Source organism: Hyperolius riggenbachi, chromosome 1, assembly GCF_040937935.1.
Source record: "Hyperolius riggenbachi isolate aHypRig1 chromosome 1, aHypRig1.pri, whole genome shotgun sequence".
Lineage (NCBI taxonomy): Eukaryota > Metazoa > Chordata > Amphibia > Anura > Hyperoliidae > Hyperolius > Hyperolius riggenbachi.
The window spans coordinates 687,688,049-687,707,736 of NC_090646.1; the positions used below are offsets into that span (position 1 = coordinate 687,688,049).

Sequence of the window (19,688 nt, forward strand, 5' to 3'; positions counted from 1 at the left end):
CATATGACCCCTGTTGGTACTCCCAGTGGTTGGAGTACATATGACCCCTGTTGATACCCCCAGTGGTTGGAGTACATGTGACCCCTGTTGGTACCCCCAGTGGTTGGAGTACATATGACCTCTGTTGGTACCCCCAGTGGTTGGAGTACATATGACCCCTGTTGGTACCCCCAGTGGTTGGAGTACATATGACCCCTGTTGGTACCCCCAGTGGTTGGAGTACATATGACCCCTGTTGATACCCCCAGTGGTTGGGGTACATATGACCTCTGTTGGTACCCCCAGTGGTTGGAGTACATGTGACCCCTGTTGATACCCCCAGTGGTTGGAGTACATATGACCTCTGTTGGTACCCCCAGTGGTTGGAGTACATGTGACCCCTGTTGGTACCCCCAGTGGTTGGAGTACATATGACCTCTGTTGGTACCCCCAGTGGTTGGAGTACATATGACCTCTGTTGGTACCCCCAGTGGTTGGAGTACATGTGACCCCTGTTGATACCCCCAGTGGTTGGAGTACATGTGACCCCTGTTGGTACTCCCAGTGGTTGGAGTACATGTGACCTTTGTTGGTACTCCCAGTGGTTGGAGTACATGTGACCTTTGTTGGTACTCCCAGTGGTTGGAGTACATGTGACCCCTGTTGGTACTCCCAGTGGTTGGAGTACATATGACCTCTGTTGGTACTCCCAGTGGTTGGAGTACATATGACCCCTGTTGGTACTCCCAGTGGTTGGAGTACATATGACCTCTGTTGATACCCCCAGTGGTTGGAGTACATATGACCTCTGTTGGTACTCCCAGTGGTTGGAGTACATATGACCCCTGTTGGTACTTCCAGTGATTGGAGTACATGTGACCCCTGTTGATACCCCCAGTGGTTGGAGTACATATGACCTCTGTTGGTACTCCCAGTGGTTGGAGTACATATGACCCCTGTTGGTACTCCCAGTGGTTGGAGTACATATGACCCCTGTTGATACCCCCAGTGGTTGGAGTACATGTGACCCCTGTTGGTGCTCCCAGTGGTTGGAGTACATATGACCTCTGTTGGTACTCCCAGTGGTTGGAGTACATGTGACCTCTGTTGGTACTCCCAGTGGTTGGAGTACATATGACCCCTGTTGATACCCCCAGTGGTTGGAGTACATGTGACCTCTGTTGGTACTTCCAGTGATTGGAGTACATGTGACCCCTGTTGATACCCCCAGTGGTTGGAGTACATATGACCTCTGTTGGTACTCCCAGTGGTTGGAGTACATATGACCCCTGTTGGTGCTCCCAGTGGTTGGAGTACATATGACCTCTGTTGGTACTCCCAGTGGTTGGAGTACATGTGACCTCTGTTGGTACTCCCAGTGGTTGGAGTACATATGACCTCTGTTGGTACCCCCAGTGGTTGGAGTACATGTGACCCCTGTTGGTACTCCCAGTGGTTGGAGTACATATGACCCCTGTTGGTACTCCCAGTGGTTGGATTACATATGACCTCTGTTGGTACTCCCAGTGATTGGAGTACATGTGACCCCTGTTGATACCCCCAGTGGTTGGAGTACATATGACCCCTGTTGGTACTCCCAGTGGTTGGAGTACATATGACTTCTGTTGATACCCCCAGTGGTTGGAGTACATGTGACCTCTGTTGGTACTCCCAGTGGTTGGAGTACATGTGACCTCTGTTGGTACTCCCAGTGGTTGGAGTACATATGACCTCTGTTGGTACTCCCAGTGGTTGGAGTACATATGACCTCTGTTGGTACTCCCAGTGGTTGGAGTATATATGACCTCTGTTGGTGCTCCCAGTGGTTGGAGTACATATGACCTCTGTTGGTACTCCCAGTGGTTGGAGTACATATGACCTCTGTTGGTACTCCCAGTGGTTGGAGTACATATGACCTCTGTTGGTACTCCCAGTAGTTGGAGTACATATGACCTCTGTTGGTACTCCCAGTGGTTGGAGTAACGGAATGATTTGTGTTGCAGTCAGGAGGTGTTGGAGGAATTATCTTCTCCCCCTGAAGAGGTGGCACTGCCAGAATCTTCAATGAAGAGCGATTATCACATAGAGGGATTTATTCCAAAGACCACACCCCCTACAAAGGTAGGTCTTCTTCTATTATAGCCAAAGACAGGAAGGCGGAGTCTGCTAGGAATCTGCTCTGGGAGGGCCGGGGGAGTCTGCTCTGGGAGCGCCGGGGGAGTCTGCTCTGGGAGGGCCGGGGGAGTCTGCTCTGGGAGGGCCGGGGGAGTCTGCTCTGGGAGCGCCGCCTCTGGGAGCGCCGGGGGAGTCTGCTCTGGGAGCGCCAGGGGAGTCGGCTGTTGGGAGCGCTGGGGGAGTCGGCTGTTGGGAGCGCCGGGGGAGTCGGCTGTGGGAGCGCCGGGGGAGTCGGCTGTGGGAGCGCCGGGGGAGTCGGCTGTGGGAGCGCCGGGGAGTCGGCTGTGGGAGCGCCGGGGAGTCTGCTCTGGGAGCGCCGGGGGAGTCTGCTCTGGGAGGGCCGGGGGAGTCTGCTCTGGGAGCGCCGCCTCTGGGAGCGCCGGGGGAGTCTGCTCTGGGAGCGCCGGGGGAGTCGGCTGTGGGAGCGCCGGGGGAGTAGGCTGTGGGAGCGCCGGGGGAGTCGGCTGTGGGAGCGCCGGGGGAGTCGGCTGTGGGAGCGCCGGGGGAGTCGGCTGTTGGGAGCGCCGGGGGAGTCGGCTGTTGGGAGCGCCGGGGGAGTCGGCTGTGGGAGCGCCGGGGGAGTCGGCTGTGGGAGCGCCGGGGGAGTCGGCTGTGGGAGCGCCGGGGGAGTCGGCTGTTGGGAGCGCCGGGGGAGTCGGCTGTGGGAGCGCCGGGGGAGTCGGCTCTGGGAGCGCCGGGGGAGTCGGCTGTGGGAGCGCCGGGGGAGTCGGCTGTGGGAGCGCCGGGGGAGTCGGCTGTTGGGAGCGCCGGGGGAGTCGGCTGTGGGAGCGCCGGGGGAGTCGGCTGTGGGAGCGCCGGGGGAGTCGGCTGTGGGAGCGCCGGGGGAGTCTGCTCTGGGAGCGCCGGGGGAGTCTGCTCTGGGAGCGCCGGGGAGTCGGCTGTGGGAGCGCCGGGGGAGTCGGCTGTGGGAGCGCCGGGGGAGTCGGCTGTTGGGAGCGCCGGGGGAGTCGGCTGTGGGAGCGCCGGGGGAGTCTGCTCTGGGAGCGCCGGGGGAGTCTGCTCTGGGAGCGCCGGGGGGGTCGGCTGTGGGAGCGCCGGGGGAGTCGGCTGTGGGAGCGCCGGGGGAGTCGGCTGTTGGGAGCGCCGGGGGAGTCTGCTCTGGGAGCGCCAGGGGAGTCGGCTCTGGGAGGGCCGGGGGAGTCTGCTCTGGGAGGGCCGGAGGAGTCTGCTCTGGGAGCGCCGCCTCTGGGAGTGCCGGGGGAGTCGGCTGTTGGGAGCGCCGGGGGAGTCGCCTCTGCGAGTCGCCTCTGAGAGCGCCGGGGGAATCACCCCTGGGAGTGCCGGGGGAACCGGCTCTGGGAGCGCCGGGGGAGTCTGCTCTGGGAGCGCCGGGGGAGTCTGCTCTGGGAGCGCCGGGGGAGTCTGCTCTGGGAGCGCCGGGGGAGTCTGCTCTGGGAGCGCCGGGGGAGTCTGCTCTGGGAGCGCCGGGGGAGTCTGCTCTGGGAGCGCCGGGGGAGTCTGCTCTGGGAGCGCCGGGGGAGTCTGCTCTGGGAGGGCCGGGGGAGTCTGCTCTGGGAGCGCCGCCTCTGGGAGCGCCGGGGGAGTCGGCTGTTGGGAGCGCCGGGGGAGTCGGCTGTTGGGAGCGCCGGGGGAGTCGGCTGTTGGGAGCGCCGGGGGAGTCGGCTGTTGGGAGCGCCGGGGGAGTCTGCTCTGGGAGCGCCGGGGGAGTCTGCTCTGGGAGCGCCGGGGGAGTCTGCTCTGGGAGCGCCGGGGGAGTCTGCTCTGGGAGCGCCGGGGGAGTCTGCTCTGGGAGCGCCGGGGGAGTCTGCTCTGGGAGCGCCGGGGGAGTCTGCTCTGGGAGCGCCGGGGGAGTCTGCTCTGGGAGCGCCGGGGGAGTCTGCTCTGGGAGGGCCGGGGGAGTCTGCTCTGGGAGCGCCGCCTCTGGGAGCGCCGGGGGAGTCTGCTCTGGGAGCGCCGGGGGAGTCGGCTGTGGGAGCGCCGTGGGAGCGCCGGGGGAGTCTGCTCTGGGAGCGCCGGGGGAGTCTGCTCTGGGAGCGCCGGGGGAGTCGGCTGTGGGAGCGCCGGGGGAGTCGGCTGTTGGGAGCGCCGGGGGAGTCGGCTGTGGGAGCGCCGGGGGAGTCGGCTGTGGGAGCGCCGGGGGAGTCGGCTGTGGGAGCGCCGGGGGAGTCGGATGTTGGGAGCGCCGGGGGAGTCGGCTCTGGGAGGGCCGGGGGAGTCTGCTCTGGGAGGGCCGGAGGAGTCTGCTCTGGGAGCGCCGCCTCTGGGAGTGCCGGGGGAGTCGGCTGTTGGGAGTGCCGGGGGAGTCGGCTGTTGGGAGCGCCGAGGGAGTTGGCTGTTGGGAGCGCCGGGGGAGTCGCCTCTGGGAGCGCCGGGGGAGTCGCCTCTGCGAGTCGCTTCTGAGAGCGCCGGGGGAATCACCCCTGGGAGTGCCGGGGGAACCGGCTCTGGGAGCGCCGGGGGAGTCTGCTGTGGGAGCGCCGGGGGAGTCTGCTGTGGGAGCGCCGGGGGAGTCTGCTGTGGGAGCGCCGGGGGAGTCTGCTGTGGGAGCGCCGGGGTAGTCTGCTGTGGGAGCGCCGGGGGAGTCTGCTGTGGGAGCGCCGGGGGAGTCGGCTGTGGGAGCGCCGGGGGAGTCGGCTGTGGGAGCGCCGGGGGAGTCGGCTGTTGGGAGCGCCGGGGGGAGTCTGCTCTGGGAGCGCCGCCTCCTGGAGTGCCGGGGGAGTCAGCTGTTGGGAGTGCCGGGGGAGTCGGCTGTTGGGAGCGCCGAGGGAGTTGGCTGTTGGGAGCGCCGGGGGAGTCGCCTCTGGGAGCGCCGGGGGAGTCGCCTCTGCGAGTCGCTTCTGAGAGCGCCGGGGGAATCACCCCTGGGAGTGCCGGGGGAACCGGCTCTGGGAGCGCCGGGGGAGTCGGCTCTGGGAGCGCCGGGGGAGTCTGCTGTGGGAGCGCCGGGGGAGTCTGCTGTGGGAGCGCCGGGGGAGTCTGCTGTGGGAGCGCCGGGGGAGTCTGCTCTGGGAGCGCCGGGGGAGTCTGCTGTGGGAGCGCCGGGGGAGTCTGCTGTGGGAGCGCCGGGGGAGTCTGCTGTGGGAGCGCCGGGGGAGTCGGCTGTGGGAGCGCCGGGGGAGTCGGCTGTTGGGAGCGCCGGGGGGAGTCTGCTCTGGGAGCGCCGGGGGAGTCGGCTCTGGGAGGGCCGGGGGAGTCTGCTCTGGGAGGGCCGGGGGAGTCTGCTCTGGAAGCGCCGCCTCTGGGAGCGCCGGGGGAGTCGGCTGTTGGGAGCGCCGGGGGAGTCGGCTGTTGGGAGCGCCGGGGGAGTCGGCTGTTGGGAGCGCCGGGGGAGTTGCCTCTGCGAGTCGCCTCTGAGAGCGCCGGGGGAATCACCCCTGGGAGTGCCGGGGGAACCGGCTCTTGGAGCGCCGGGGGAATTGGACATGCTGAGTTTTGTATTTCAGGATTCGGTTAGTAGATGATGGATGAGCTCACTTGGCCTCAGCTCTGTTTGCAGTAAAAGTATTTGATGTTTTTCAGAGTCACGATTACCGCAGAGAACAAGCTGTGACTTTCTGGACAGAGAATAAGCACAATATTACGGTGAGGTCATAAAAATTACTGACTGTGCCTTTTTGTTTTAAAGATTGGTGATCTCATTATGCTTCATTGTTCTTCTCTCTAAGTCTGCCTCTGCTCTCTACTCCTTCTTCCTGAGAGTCACTGCCATGTTCCCTCTCTGGCCAGCCTCTGCTCTCTACTCCTCCTCCTTCCTGAGAGTCACTGCCATGTTCCCTCTCTGGCCAGCCTCTGCTCTCTACTCCTCCTTCCTGAGAGTCCCTGCCATGTTCCCTCTCTGGCCAGCCTCTGCTCTCTACTCCTCCTTCCTGAGAGTCACTGCCATGTTCCCTCTCTGGCCAACCTCTGCTCTCTACTCCTCCTCCTTCCTGAGAGTCACTGCCATGTCTCCTCTCTGGTCAGCCTCTGCTCTCTACTCCTCCTTCCTGAGAGTCACTGCCAAGTTCCCTCTCTGGCCAGCCTCTGCTCTCTACTCCTTCCTGAGAGTCACTGCCATGTTCCCTCTCTGGCCAGCCTCTGCTCTCTCCTCCTCCTCCTTCCTGAGAGTCACTGCCATGTTCCCTCTCTGGCCAGCCTCTGCTCTCTACTCCTCCTTCCTGAGAGTCACTGCCATGTTCCCTCTCTGGCCAACCTCTGTTCTCTACTCCTCCTCCTTCCTGAGAGTCACTGCCATGTCTCCTCTCTGGTCAGCCTCTGCTCTCTACTCCTCCTTCCTGAGAGTCACTGCCAAGTTCCCTCTCTGGCCAGCCTCTGCTCTCTACTCCTCCTTCCTGAGAGTCACTGCCATGTTCCCTCTCTGGCCAGCCTTTGCTCTCTATTCCACCTTCCTGAGAGTCACTGCCATGTTCCCTCTCTGGCCAGCCTCTGCTCTCTACTCCTCCTTCCTGAGAGTCACTGCCATGTTCCCTCTCTGGCCAGCCTCTGCTCTCTACTCCTCCTCCTTCCTGAGAGTCACTGCCATGTCTCCTCTCTGGTCAGCCTCTGCTCTCTACTCCTCCTTCCTGAGAGTCACTGCCAAGTTCCCTCTCTGGCCAGCCTCTGCTCTCTACTCCTCCTTCCTGAGCGTCACTGCCATGTTCCCTCTCTGGCCAGCCTCTGCTCTCTATTCCCCCTTCCTGAGAGTCACTGCCATGTTCCCTCTCTGGCCAGCCTCTGCTCTCTACTCCTCCTTCCTGAGAGTCACTGCCTTGTTCCCTCTCTGGCCAGCCTCTGCTCTCTATTCCCCCTTCCTGAGAGTCACTGCCATGTTCCCTCTCTGGCCAGCCTCTGCTCTCTATTCCTCCTCCTTCCTGAGAGTCACTGCCATGTTTCCGCTCTGGCCAGCCTCTGCTCTCTATTCCTCCTTCCTAAGTCACTGCCATGTTCCCTCTCTGGTCAGCCTCTGCTCTCTATTCCTCCTCCTGAGAGTCACTGCCATGTTCCCTCTCTGGCCAGCCTCTGCTCTCTACTCCTCCTTCCTGAGAGTCACTGCCATGTTCCCTCTCTGGCCAGCCTCTGCTCTCTATTCCTCCTTCCTGAGAGTCACTGCCATGTTCCCTCTCTGGCCAGCCTCTGCTCTCTATTCCTCCTTCCTGAGAGTCACTGCCATGTTCCCTCTCTGGCCAGCCTCTGCTCTCTATTCCTCCTTCCTGAGAGTCACTGCCATGTTCCCTCTCTGGCCAGCCTCTGCTCTCTATTCCTCCTTCCTGAGAGTCACTGCCATGTTCCCTTTCTGGTCAGCCTTTGCTGTCTATTCCTCCTTCCTGAGAGTCACTGCCATGTTCCCTCTCTGGCCAGCCTCTGCTCTCTATTCCTCCTTCCTGAGAGTCACTGCCATGTTCCCTTTCTGGCCAGCCTCTGCTCTCTATTCCTCCTCCTTCCTGAGAGTCACTGCCATGTTCCCGCTCTGGCCAGCCTCTGCTCTCTATTCCTCCTTCCTAAGTCACTGCCATGTTCCCTCTCTGGTCAGCCTCTGCTCTCTATTCCTCCTCCTGAGAGTCACTGCCATGTTCCCTCTCTGGCCAGCCTCTGCTCTCTACTCCTCCTTCCTGAGAGTCACTGCCATGTTCCCTCTCTGGCCAGCCTCTGCTCTCTATTCCTCCTTCCTGAGAGTCACTGCCATGTTCCCTCTCTGGCCAGCCTCTGCTCTCTATTCCTCCTTCCTGAGAGTCACTGCCATGTTCCCTTTCTGGTCAGCCTCTGCTCTCTACTCCTCCTTCCTGAGAGTCACTGCCATGTTCCCTCTCTGGCCAGCCTCTGCTCTCTATTCCTCCTTCCTGAGAGTCACTGCCTTGTTCCCTTTCTGGTCAGCCTCTGCTCTCTATTCCTCCTCCTGAGTGTCACTGCCATGTTCCCTCTCTGGCCAGCCTCTGCTCTCTATTCCTCCTTCCTGAGAGTCACTGCCATGTTCCCTCTCTGGCCAGCCTCTGCTCTCTATTCCTCCTTCCTGAGAGTCACTGCCATGTTCCCTTTCTGGTCAGCCTCTGCTCTCTATTCCTCCTTCCTGAGAGTCACTGCCATGTTCCCTCTCTGGCCAGCCTCTGCTCTCTATTCCTCCTTCCTGAGAGTCACTGCCTTGTTCCCTTTCTGGTCAGCCTCTGCTCTCTATTCCTCCTCCTGAGAGTCACTGCCATGTTCCCTCTCTGGCCAGCCTCTGCTCTCTATTCCTCCTTCCTGAGAGTCACTGCCATGTTCCCTCTCTGGCCAGCCTCTGCTCTCTATTCCTCCTTCCTGAGAGTCACTGCCATGTTCCCTCTCTGGCCAGCCTCTGCTCTCTATTCCTCCTTCCTGAGAGTCACTGCCATGTTCCCTTTCTGGTCAGCCTCTGCTCTCTATTCCTCCTTCCTGAGAGTCACTGCCATGTTCCCTTTCTGGTCAGCCTTTGCTGTCTATTCCTCCTTCCTGAGAGTCACTGCCATGTTCCCTCTCTGGCCAGCCTCTGCTCTCTATTCCTCCTTCCTGAGAGTCACTGCCATGTTCCCTTTCTGGTCAGCCTCTGCTCTCTGTTCCTCCTCCTGAGAGTCACTGCCATGTTCCCTCTGTGGTCAGCCTCTGCTCTCTATTCCCCCTTCCTGAGAGTCACTGCCATGTTCCCTCTGGCCAGCCTCTGCTCTCTATTCCTCCTCCTGAGAGTCACTGCCATGTTCCCTCTCTGACCAGCCTCTGCTCTCTATTCCCCCTTCCTGAGAGTCACTGCCATGTTCCCGCTCTGGCCAGCCTCTGCTCTCTACTCCTCCTTCCTGAGAGTCACTGACATGTCTCCTCTCGGCTCAGCCTCTGCTCTCTACTCCTCCTTCCTGAGAGTCACTGCCATGTTCCCTCTCTGGCCAGCCTCTGCTCTCTACTCCTCCTTCCTGAGAGTCACTGCCATGTTCCCTCTGTGGTCAGCCTCTGCTCTCTATTCCTCCTTCCTGAGAGTCACTGCCATGTTCCCTCTCTGGCCAGCCTCTGCTCTCTACTCCTCCTTCCTGAGAGTCACTGCCATGTCTCCTCTCTGGTCAGCCTCTGCTCTCTACTCCTCCTTCCTGAGAGTCACTGCCATGTTCCCTCTCTGGCCAGCCTCTGCTCTCTACTCCTCCTTCCTGAGAGTCACTGCCATGTCTCCTCTCTGGTCAGCCTCTGCTCTCTACTCCTCCTTCCTGAGAGTCACTGCCATGTTCCCTCTCTGGCCAGCCTCTGCTCTCTACTCCTCCTTCCTAAGAGTCACTGCCATGTTCCCGCTCTGGCCAGCCTCCGCTCTCTATTCCTCCTTCCTGAGAGTCACTGCCATGTTCCCTCTCTGGTCAGCCTCTGCTCTCTATTCCTCCTTTCTGAGAGTCACTGCCATGTTCCCTCTCTGGTCAGCCTCCGCTCTCTATTCCTCCTCCTTCCTGAGAGTTACTGCCATGTTCCCGCTCTGGCCAGCCTCTGCTCTCTATTCCTCCTTCCTGAGAGTCACTGCCATGTTCCCTCTCTGGTCAGCCTCTGCTCTCTATTCCTACTCCTGAGAGTCACTGCCATGTTCCCTCTCTGGCCAGCCTCTGCTCTCTATTCCTCCTTCCTGAGAGTCACTGCCATGTCTCCTCTCTGGCCAGCCTCTGCTCTCTACTCCTCCTTCCTGAGAGTCACTGCCATGTTTTCTCTCTGGCCAGCCTCTGCTCTCTACTCCCCCTTCCTGAGAGTCACTGCCATGTTTTCTCTCTGGTCAGCCTCTGCTCTCTATTCCCCCTTCCTGAGAGTCACAGCCATGTTCCCTCTCTGGCCAGCATCTGCTCTCTATTCCTCCTCCTTCCTGAGAGTCACTGCCATGTTTCCGCTCTGGCCAGCCTCTGCTCTCTATTCCTCCCCCCTGAGAGTCACTGCCATGTCTCCTCTCTGCTCAGCCTCTTCTCTCTATTCCCCCTTCCTGAGAGTCACTGCCATGTTCCCTCTCTGGCCAGCCTCTGCTCTCTATTCCCCCTTCCTGAGAGTCACTGCCATGTTCCCTCTCTGGCCAGCCTCTGCTCTCTATTCCTCCTTTCTGAGAGTCACTGCCATGTTCCCTCTCTGGCCAGCCTCTGCTCTCTATTCCCCCTTCCTGAGAGTCACTGCCATGTTCCCTCTCTGGCCAGCCTCTGCTCTCTACTCCTCCTTCCTGAGAGTCACTGCCATGTTCCCTCTGTGGTCAGCCTCTGCTCTCTATTCCTCCTTCCTGAGAGTCACTGCCATGTTCCCTCTGTGGTCAGCCTCTGCTCTCTATTCCCCCTTCCTGAGAGTCACTGCCATGTTCCCTCTCTGGCCAGCCTCTGCTCTCTACTCCTCCTTCCTGAGAGTCACTGCCATGTTCCCTCTGTGGTCAGCCTCTGCTCTCTATTCCTCCTTCCTGAGAGTCACTGCCATGTTCCCTCTCTGGCCAGCCTCTGCTCTCTATTCCTCCTTCCTGAGAGTCACTGCCATGTTCCCTCTCTGGCCATCCTCTGCTCTCTACTCCTCCTTCCTGAGAGTCACTGCCATGTCTCCTCTCTGGTCAGCCTCTGCTCTCTACTCCTCCTTCCTGAGAGTCACTGCCATGTTCCCTCTCTGGCCAGCCTCTGCTCTCTACTCCTCCTTCCTGAGAGTCACTGCCATGTTTCCGCTCTGGCCAGCCTCTGCTCTCTACTCCTCCTTCCTGAGAGTCACTGCCATGTTTCCGCTCTGGCCAGCCTCTGCTCTCTACTCCTCCTTCCTGAGAGTAACTGCCATGTTCCCTCCAATGTCCAGGGAATGTCGGATGTCAGAAGCCGGGATACTCCTTTCAAAAAGAGTTCAGCATTTTCCACTCCCATATCTGAATATCTGGACCAGCCGGTTCCTCACAGCCTGGAGAACTACCCCAATATGTAACCTTCTCCCCTCTGATACACTTACCACGTGTCGTGGAGCTTTCACTGGACTTGTACCCCATGTAACATCATTGTGTGGTCAGATACAGGGTGCTCTATATTGTATGTGGTATCTTATGAAGAGAAGTGTTTTGTCTCTTTCCATTGACATGAGGGCCTGAGCCTACTAACGCAGTTGTGCCTGCCTTTTAGTATCTAACATTGATGTGTTGCTGAAAAGCGGACACAACTGCGCACAATTGCGTTTTTGGGCTCAGGCCCTGATAGGTTCACAGTAATAAAAGTCTTTACTGAGCATTGTTAAGAAGTTTTCTTGTCTTACTGGAATTCATGAAGTCATCTCTCTCTGTGGATCGTCCTGACAGCGAGATCCCAGGTAAATCATGGAGATCCAGAACCACTGGCATCTTAGGAACTGATCGGTAAACCTGGAAGGTCCCAGGAAGTGTATAAACCTTACGGGTGTCCTGACCAGACTCCCGTGTCTCCATGCAGGACCTTATTGCCTCATGTACCTTTAGGTTATCCAGCACTGGCTGGATAGTGTAATGGTTAAGGGCTCTGCCTCTGACACAGGAGACCTGGGTTCAAATCTCGGCTCTGTCTGTTCAGTAAGCCAGCACCTATTCAGTAAGGAGTTCTTTGGGCGAGACTCCCTAACACTGCTGTTGCCTACTGAGTGCGCTCTAGTGGCTGCCTTGCAAGCGCTTTGAGTCTGACAGGAGAAAAGCGCTATTCAAAAAAAGGACTTATTAATATTTCTGTCCTTTCATTAGCAAGAGGACCTCAGTCGTCCCATCTTCTAATAACATGCACCTACCAGAGCTTCAATGGCCCACAGAGGACCACTGAGAGCCAACTCCAACTAAACATTGTGGAAATCCTTCTGCCCCACCCCCTCACTGCTGCTGCCTGGGCTCCTCCTCTTACATGATGGACACTAATATGCCCCGCTCTCTCACGGCTGCTGCGTGGGCTCCTACTTCTCTTGCATGATGGACACTAATATGCCCCGCCCCCTCACTGCTGCTGCCTGTGCTCCTCCTCTTACATGATGGACACTAATATGCCCCGCTCTCTCACTGCTGCTGCCTGGGCTCCTCCTCTTACATGATGGACACTAATATGCCCCTCTCACTCACAGCTGCTGCGTGGGCTCCTACTTCTCTTGCATGATGGATAGGGATACTCGCTAGATTCCGCGGAATTGTTAATTCCATGATTCCGGACGGAATTAGGTCAATTCCGATTCCGGCAGTCGGAACAGAATTGCTAAACCTCTCAAAGAGAATTCCGCGGAAATTTTTTTATTTCCGCGGAGTTTTCCCGGAAAAACACAAAATCTCTCTCCCTCTCCCTCCTTCCAGAGAATTGTACTTTTTCAAAAGCCAGCTTACATACCTTGGCCAGGAATTGAACTCAGGCTGGGCTTGGAATTGAACCCAGATCACAATGTGTAATAGGTATCTGACTTACCCCTTAGACCACCAACCACACTACATGCTAAAGCCGGCCTAGCATGTACCATTATGATCAATCCAATAGAAAAAGTAGCATGCTTAAAGCGGACCCAAATTAAAAATACAAGATTTGAGAAATAAAATCTATTTTCTAAATTATAAAAATAAATAGCAGCCTTTTTTCAGCTGCATGATGACAAATATAAAACATTTTACATTTATTGGAGAAACCCCTCCCTTCCTTTCATATTGCCGGGACAGAATCCTGCAGACTGGTGGAGTAGGAGGTGTCCGGCAATGGAGGAATTGCTAATGGCTGCCACCTGTATAACCCTATTTATGAAAAGAGAAGGGTGGAAAGCAGGCACTGAAATGCTCATAGGCTTGAAGGAGTGTTTATTTATATTTGTATGTGTCAGAGTGGTGCAACTAAATATTTTGAATTAAAAAAATGTTTTGTTTGGGTCTGCTTTAAGGATTTGTACTTTTTCAAAAGCCAGCTTACATACCTTGGCCGGGAATTAAACCCAGGCTGGGCTAGGAATTGAACCCAGGTCTCAGTGTGTAGTAGGTATCTGACTTAGCCCCCTATACCACCAACCACACTGCATGCTGAAGACAGGCTAGCATGTACCATTATGATCAGTCCAAGAGAAAAATGAGCTCTGTCTCTCTCTTTAGGACTTGATGCCATTGAACTGAATTTTCTGCTTAAAACCATCAACGGATACCGGCAGATTTTTACAGGCATTTTCGGAATTCCTCCAGATTGAAAAAGCAATTCCGTTCCGACCAAATGGAATGGAATGACCAATTTCTGCCTAAAAATTCCAGAAAATACAATTCCGCGGAAAGCGGTGACCATCCCTACTAGAGAGAGACAGAGATGAATCTACCTGGCTATCTGGGGTTCTCTTCGGACAACTGTTGAACACAAAAGGCAAGGCCATGCCTGGCTACAAATCCTTAGAGAGAGCTCATTTTTCTCTTGGATTGATCATAATGGTACATGCTAGGCTGGCTTCAGCATGTAGTGTGGTTGGTTGTATAGGGGGTAAGTCAGATAACTACTACACACTGAGACCTGGGTTCAATTCCCAGCCATGGTATGTAAGCTGGCTTTTGAAAAAGTACAAATCCTTAAGCATGCTACTTTTTCTATTGGATTGATCATAATGGTACATGCTAGGCTGGCTTTAGCATGTAGTATGGTTGGTGGTCTAGGGGGTAAGTCAGATACCTACTACACACTGTGACCTGGGTTCAATTCCCAGCCCAGCCTGAGTTCAATTCCTGACCAAGGTATGTAAGCTGGCTTTTGAAAAACTACAATTCTCTGGAAGATGGAGGAGAAGAGAGAATGAGAGAGAATATTTTTTAAAAATTTCCGACGGAATCCGGAATTTCATATAAATCCGGTGGAATTTTCATAGCGACGGAATTTAACACTGACGGAATCCGTGATTTCCGGCGGAACGGAATTTGCTGGTTCTGATCATCCCTAGAATATGCCCGCCATCTTCCAACCCTAAAAACTGCCAAACCTGTAGTGACCACAGGTAGGAAATGGACTAGCAAAGTGGTAGATAAACTGCAGCGCTGCTTTGATTCAACTGACTGGAATATATTCATATCATCCACCAGTGTCCTAAATGAACACACTGACATTGTGACATCATATATTAGCTTCTGCGAAACAACCTGCATCCCACACTGACGCTGTGACATCATATATTACCTTCTGCAAAGAGACCTGCGTCCCCACCAAAAAGTGCAATGATAAACCCTGGTTCACATCGCATTTTAGGGAGCTGTGCCTTAATAAAGAAAGGGCGTATTTTACAGGTGACAAAGTCCTCTACAAAGCCGCAAAATACAAACTGCAGAGAGCCATTACCGATTCAAAAATACTTGCCGAAAAAATGTTCCACAATGAACTCCACCTCAATATGGAAAGCTACATGAAATCACCAACTATGAAAAAGAAACCCTCCCAATCATTAGACAACCTGCAGCTTGCAAAGGAGCTGAACACTTTCTACTAAGGGTTTGATACAAGCAACCCTAGTCAACCATACCAAGTCAATTCACATAATTTGCATCTCTGTGCCAACAGGCAAACTGAGCTCTCCTCCAGTCCACATCTCCACCCCCTGCAGTGCCCCAACATCTGCACAACACGGCATATGCATGCTCTACCAATATGCCAATCACATGTAAACAAACTGAGCTCTCCTCCAGTCTACGTCTCCACCCCCTGCAGTGCCTCAACATCTGCACAACACGGCATGTGCATTCTCTACCAATATGCCATGTAAACAAACTTTTCAAAAGATGAAACACAATGAAAGCAGCTGGGCCAGACACTGCCTCTGCGAAATGTTTGAGATGTTGTGCGGACCAGCTAGCCCCTGTATTCACAAACATACTAAAATCATCTCTGGAACTCTCAGTGGTCCATGCCTGCTTTAAATGCTCAACCATTGTCCCAATACCTACTCAAGTGATCCACAATAACCCAGGTAGTCATTCAAGTTTCGGTCCACAATCTCAAACAACGTAAAAGGGGATAACAAGAAAGCTCAGCAGAGGATGTACCATCTACGGCAGCTGAAAAAGTTTGGCCTACCTCAAAATCTAATGGTGCAGTTCTACACTGCAATCATCGAATCCACCATAACATCATCTATGACTGTATGGTTCGGCTCCTGCTCAGCATTAGAAAAGGGGAGGCTGCAGCGCATCATCCGATCAGCGGAAAGGATAATTGGCTGTAGCTTACCTTCCCTGCAGGATCTTTACGCTAGCAGGTGCAGAAAGAGAGCGACCAAAATTGCCTCTGACCCCTCCCACCCTGCTCACTCCGTCTTCCCCAGATTGCCTCTGACACCTCCCACCCTGCTCACTCTATCTTCCCAAGATTGCCTCTGACCCCTTCCACCCTGCCCACTCCATCTTCCCAAGATTGCCTCTGACCCCTCCCACCCTGCTCACTCCCTCTTCCCAAGACTGCCTCTGACCCCTCCCACCCTGCTCACTCTATCTTCCCAAGATTGCCTCTGTCCCCTCTCACCCTGTTCACTCCCTCTTCCCAAGATTGCCTCTGACCCCTCCCACCCTGCTCACTCCCTCTTCCCAAGATTGCCTCTGTCCCCTCCCACCCTGCTCACTCCATCTTCCCAAGATTGCCTCTGACCCCTCCCACCCTGCCCACTCCATCTTCCCAAGATTGCCTCTGACCCCTCCTACCCTGCTCACTCCATCTTCCCAAGATTGCCTCTGACCCCTCCCACCCTGCTCACTCCCTCTTCCCAAGATTGCCTCTGACCCCTCCTACCCTGCTCACTCCATCTTCCCAAGATTGCCTCTGACCCCTCCCACCCTGCTCACTCCCTCTTCCCAAGATTGCCTCTGACCCTTCCCACCCTGCCCACTCCATCTTCCCCAGATTGCCTCTGACCCCTCCCACCCTGCTCACTCCCTCTTCCTAAGATTGCCTCTGACCCCTTCCACCCTGCTCACTCCCTCTTCCCAAGATTGCCTCTGACCCCTCCCACCCTGCCCACTCCATCTTCCCAAGATTGCCTCTGACCCCTCCCACCCTGCTCACTCCCTCTTCCCAAGATTGCCTCTGACCCCTCCCACCCTGCTCACTCCATCTTCCCAAGATTGCCTCTGACCCCTCCCACCCTGCTCACTCCATCTTCCCCAGATTGCCTCTGACCCCTCTAACCCTACTCACTCCCTCTTCCCAAGATTGCCTTTGACCCCTCCTACCCTACTCACTCCCTCTTCCCAAGATTATCTCTGACCCCTCCTACCCTGCTCACTCCCTCTTCCCAAGATTATCTCTGACCCCTCCTACCCTGCTCACTCCCTCTTCCCAAGAGTATCTCTGACCCCTCCCACCCTGCTCACTTCCTCTTCCCAAGATTGCCTCTGACCCCTCCCACCCTGCCCACTCCATCTTCCCAAGATTACCTCTGACCCCTCCCACCCTGCTCACTCCGTCTTCCCCAGATTGCCTCTGACCCCTCCCACCCTGCCCACTCCATCTTCCCAAGATTGTCTCTGACCCCTCCCACCCTGCTCACTCCCTCTTCCCAAGACTGCCTCTGACCCCTCCCACCCTGCTCACTCTATCTTCCCAAGATTGCCTCTGTCCCCTCTCACCCTGTTCACTCCCTCTTCCCAAGATTGCCTCTGACCCCTCCCACCCTGCCCACTCCATCTTCCCAAGATTGCCTCTGACCCCTCCTACCCTGCTCACTCCATCTTCCCCAGATTGCCTCTGACCCCTCTCACCCTGCTCACTCCCTCTTCCCAAGATTGCCTCTGACCCTTCCTACCCTGCTCACTCCATCTTCCCCAGATTGCCTCTGACCCCTCTCACCCTGCCCACTCCATCTTCCCAAGATTGCCTCTGACCCCTCCCACCCTGCTCACTCCATCTTCCCAAGATTGCCTCTGACCCCTCTCACCCTGCCCACTCCCTCTTCCCAAGATTGCCTCTGACCCCTCCCACCCTGCTCACTCCATCTTCCCAAGATTGCCTCTGACCCCTCCCACCCTACTCACTCCATCTTCCCCAGATTGCCTCTGACCCCTCTCACCCTACTCACTCCCTCTTCCCAAGATTGCCTCTGACCCCTCCTACCCTGCTCACTCCATCTTCCCAAGATTGCCTCTGACCCCTCCCACCCTGCCCACTCCATGTTCCCAAGATTGCCTCTGACCCCTCCCACCCTGCTCACTCCCTCTTCCCAAGATTACCTCTGACCCCTCTCACCCTGCTCACTCCCTCTTCCTAAGATTGCCTCTGACCCCTCTCGCCCTGCCCACTCCCTCTTCCCAAGATTGCCTCTGACCCCTCCCACCCTGCTCACTCCCTCTTCCCAAGATTGCCTCTGACCCCTCCCACCCTGCTCACTCCCTCTTCCCAAGATTGCCTCTGACCCCTCCCACCCTGCCCACTCCATCTTCCCAAGATTGCCTCTGACCCCTCCCACCCTGCTCACTCCATCTTCCCCAGATTGCCTCTGACCCCCTCTCACCCTGCTCACTCCATCTTCCCAAGATTGCCTCTGACCCCTCCCACCCTGCTCACTCCATCTTCCCAAGACTGCCTCTGACCCCTCTCACCCTGCTCACTCCATCTTCCCAAGATTACCTCTGACCCCTCCCTCCCTGCTCACTCCATCTTCCCAAAATTGCCTCTGACCCCTCCCACCCTGCTCACTCCCTCTTCCCAAGATTGCCTCTGACCCCTCCCTCCCTGCTCACTCCATCTTCCCAAAATTGCCTCTGACCCCTCCCACCCTGCTCACTCCATCTTCCCAAGATTGCCTCTGACCCCTCCCACCCTGCTCACTCCCTCTTCCCAAGATTGCCTCTGACCCATCCCACCCTGCTCACTCCATCTTCCCAAGATTGCCTCTGACCCCTCCCACCCTGCTCACCCCACCTTCCCAAGATTGCCTCTGACCCCTCCCACCCTGCTCACTCCATCTTCCCAAGATTGCCTCTGACCCCTCCCACCCTACTCACTCCATCTTCCCCAGATTGCCTCTGACCCCTCCCACCCTGCTCACCCCACCTTCCCAAGATTGCCTCTGACCCCTCCCACCCTGCTCACTCCATCTTCCCAAGACTGCCTCTGACCCCTCCCACCCTGCTCACTCCCTCTTCCCAAGATTGCCTCTGTCCCCTCTCACCCTGCTCACTCCCTCTTCCCAAGATTGCCTCTGACCCCTCCCACCCTGCTCACTCCCTCTTCCCAAGATTGCCTCTGACCCCTCCCACCCTACTCACTCCCTCTTCCCAAGATTGCCTCTGACCCCTCCCACCCTGCTCACTCCATCTTCCAGCGCATGCCTTCAGGAGTAAGATTCCGGTCAATCGCTACCAAAACCTCTAGACACAGGAACAGCTTTTTTTCCTCAAGCGGTAGCCATACTTAATGCTGAACCATGTTAGAGCTGCCAGGACTTGAAAGCATTCAGCACAGAACTGAAAATGAACACTTCTCGCCCTGTTTACTTCCACTAGAACTTGTATACTGTCCTTAAAGGGAAGGTCCGAGCAATTTAAAAATAAAACATCCACTTACCAGGGGCTTCTTCCAGTCCCCTGCATCCGTCCTGTGCCCTCGCTGCAGCTTCAGTGGCTCCCGCTCCCGTCCAGTAGAGAAGCCGACCTCGCCAGGTCGGCTTCCGGGTCAACTGCAGCATGCAGCTCACTGGTCGTGCTGACATCATCCAGACTGTACAGCGCAAGCGCAGAGCTATTGTACAGAACTACTGTGCCTGCGCAGTACAGTCCGGATAATGTCAGTGCGACTCAGAGAGCGCAGGCGCAGTGGACATCCTGCACTGGAGGGGACCCCGGGCCATTGGCGATGAGTGGAGCTGCAGCGAGGACGGCTGGCAGGGGCTGGAGGAAGCCCCAGGTAAGTGGATTTTTTTTTTATACAGCTCGGATGTGTCCTTTAACATGTATAGTAATACTGTCTATCCTTGTATTGTTTTGTTTGTGTCTGTTAAGCAACTGCTAAGTCAAATTCCTTGTAAGTGCAAACTTACTTGGCCAAATACATTTCTGATTCCTCTCACTGCTGCCGCCTAGGCTCCTCCTCCTCGTACATAATGGATACCACTCTGCCCCGTCCTCTCATGTCTGCTACTCAGGCTGCTCCTCCTCGTACATGATGGACACCACTCTGCCCCGCCCTCTTACGTCTGCTACTCAGGCTCCTCCTCCTTGTACATGATGGACACCACTCTGCCCCGCCCTCTCATGGCTGCTACTCAGGCTCCTCCTCCTCATACATGGACACCACTCTGCCCCGCCCTCTTACGTCTGCTACTCAGGCTCCTCCTCCTCGTACATGGACACCACTCCATCCAATCATTGCTCAGTCTGGGGTCACTGCCATGTGTGTTTGCTCGGAATTTGTCTGTTTCCTTATGTATATATAGAGAGAGACTCAGGCCTAAGTCATAAACTGGTCCCACCCCTTCCTGCCTCCCTCAGCTGCTCCCATTGGCTCACTGTCACCGTGTGCAGTCAGGTGATATTGGTGGTAGAATTAGTGGACACCACAGTAATGAACCAGCAACCTTTCCTAACTATGTACACAACAGTAGGAAGATACCTTTGCTCTGCTGTTACCTCTGACTTCAGGTCAGAACATTTCTGTAGCTTGTAGGGAACTAGC

At 56.4% G+C, this 19,688-nt stretch overlaps 1 protein-coding gene across 1 annotated transcript in view; it reads left to right on the forward strand.

The window, feature by feature from the left end:
- SPAG8 (sperm associated antigen 8) overlaps positions 1 to 11,319 on the forward strand; it is a 54,181-nt gene extending 42,862 nt beyond the window's left edge. The window contains exons 5-7 of the mRNA XM_068272768.1: positions 1,983 to 2,100; positions 5,656 to 5,718; positions 10,891 to 11,319. Coding sequence (XP_068128869.1) covers positions 1,983 to 2,100; positions 5,656 to 5,718; positions 10,891 to 11,013 — 304 coding nt within the window. The 3' untranslated portion in view covers positions 11,014 to 11,319. The remainder of the gene's footprint in view (positions 1 to 1,982; positions 2,101 to 5,655; positions 5,719 to 10,890) is intronic.
- The last annotated feature ends 8,369 nt before the right edge of the window (positions 11,320 to 19,688 follow it).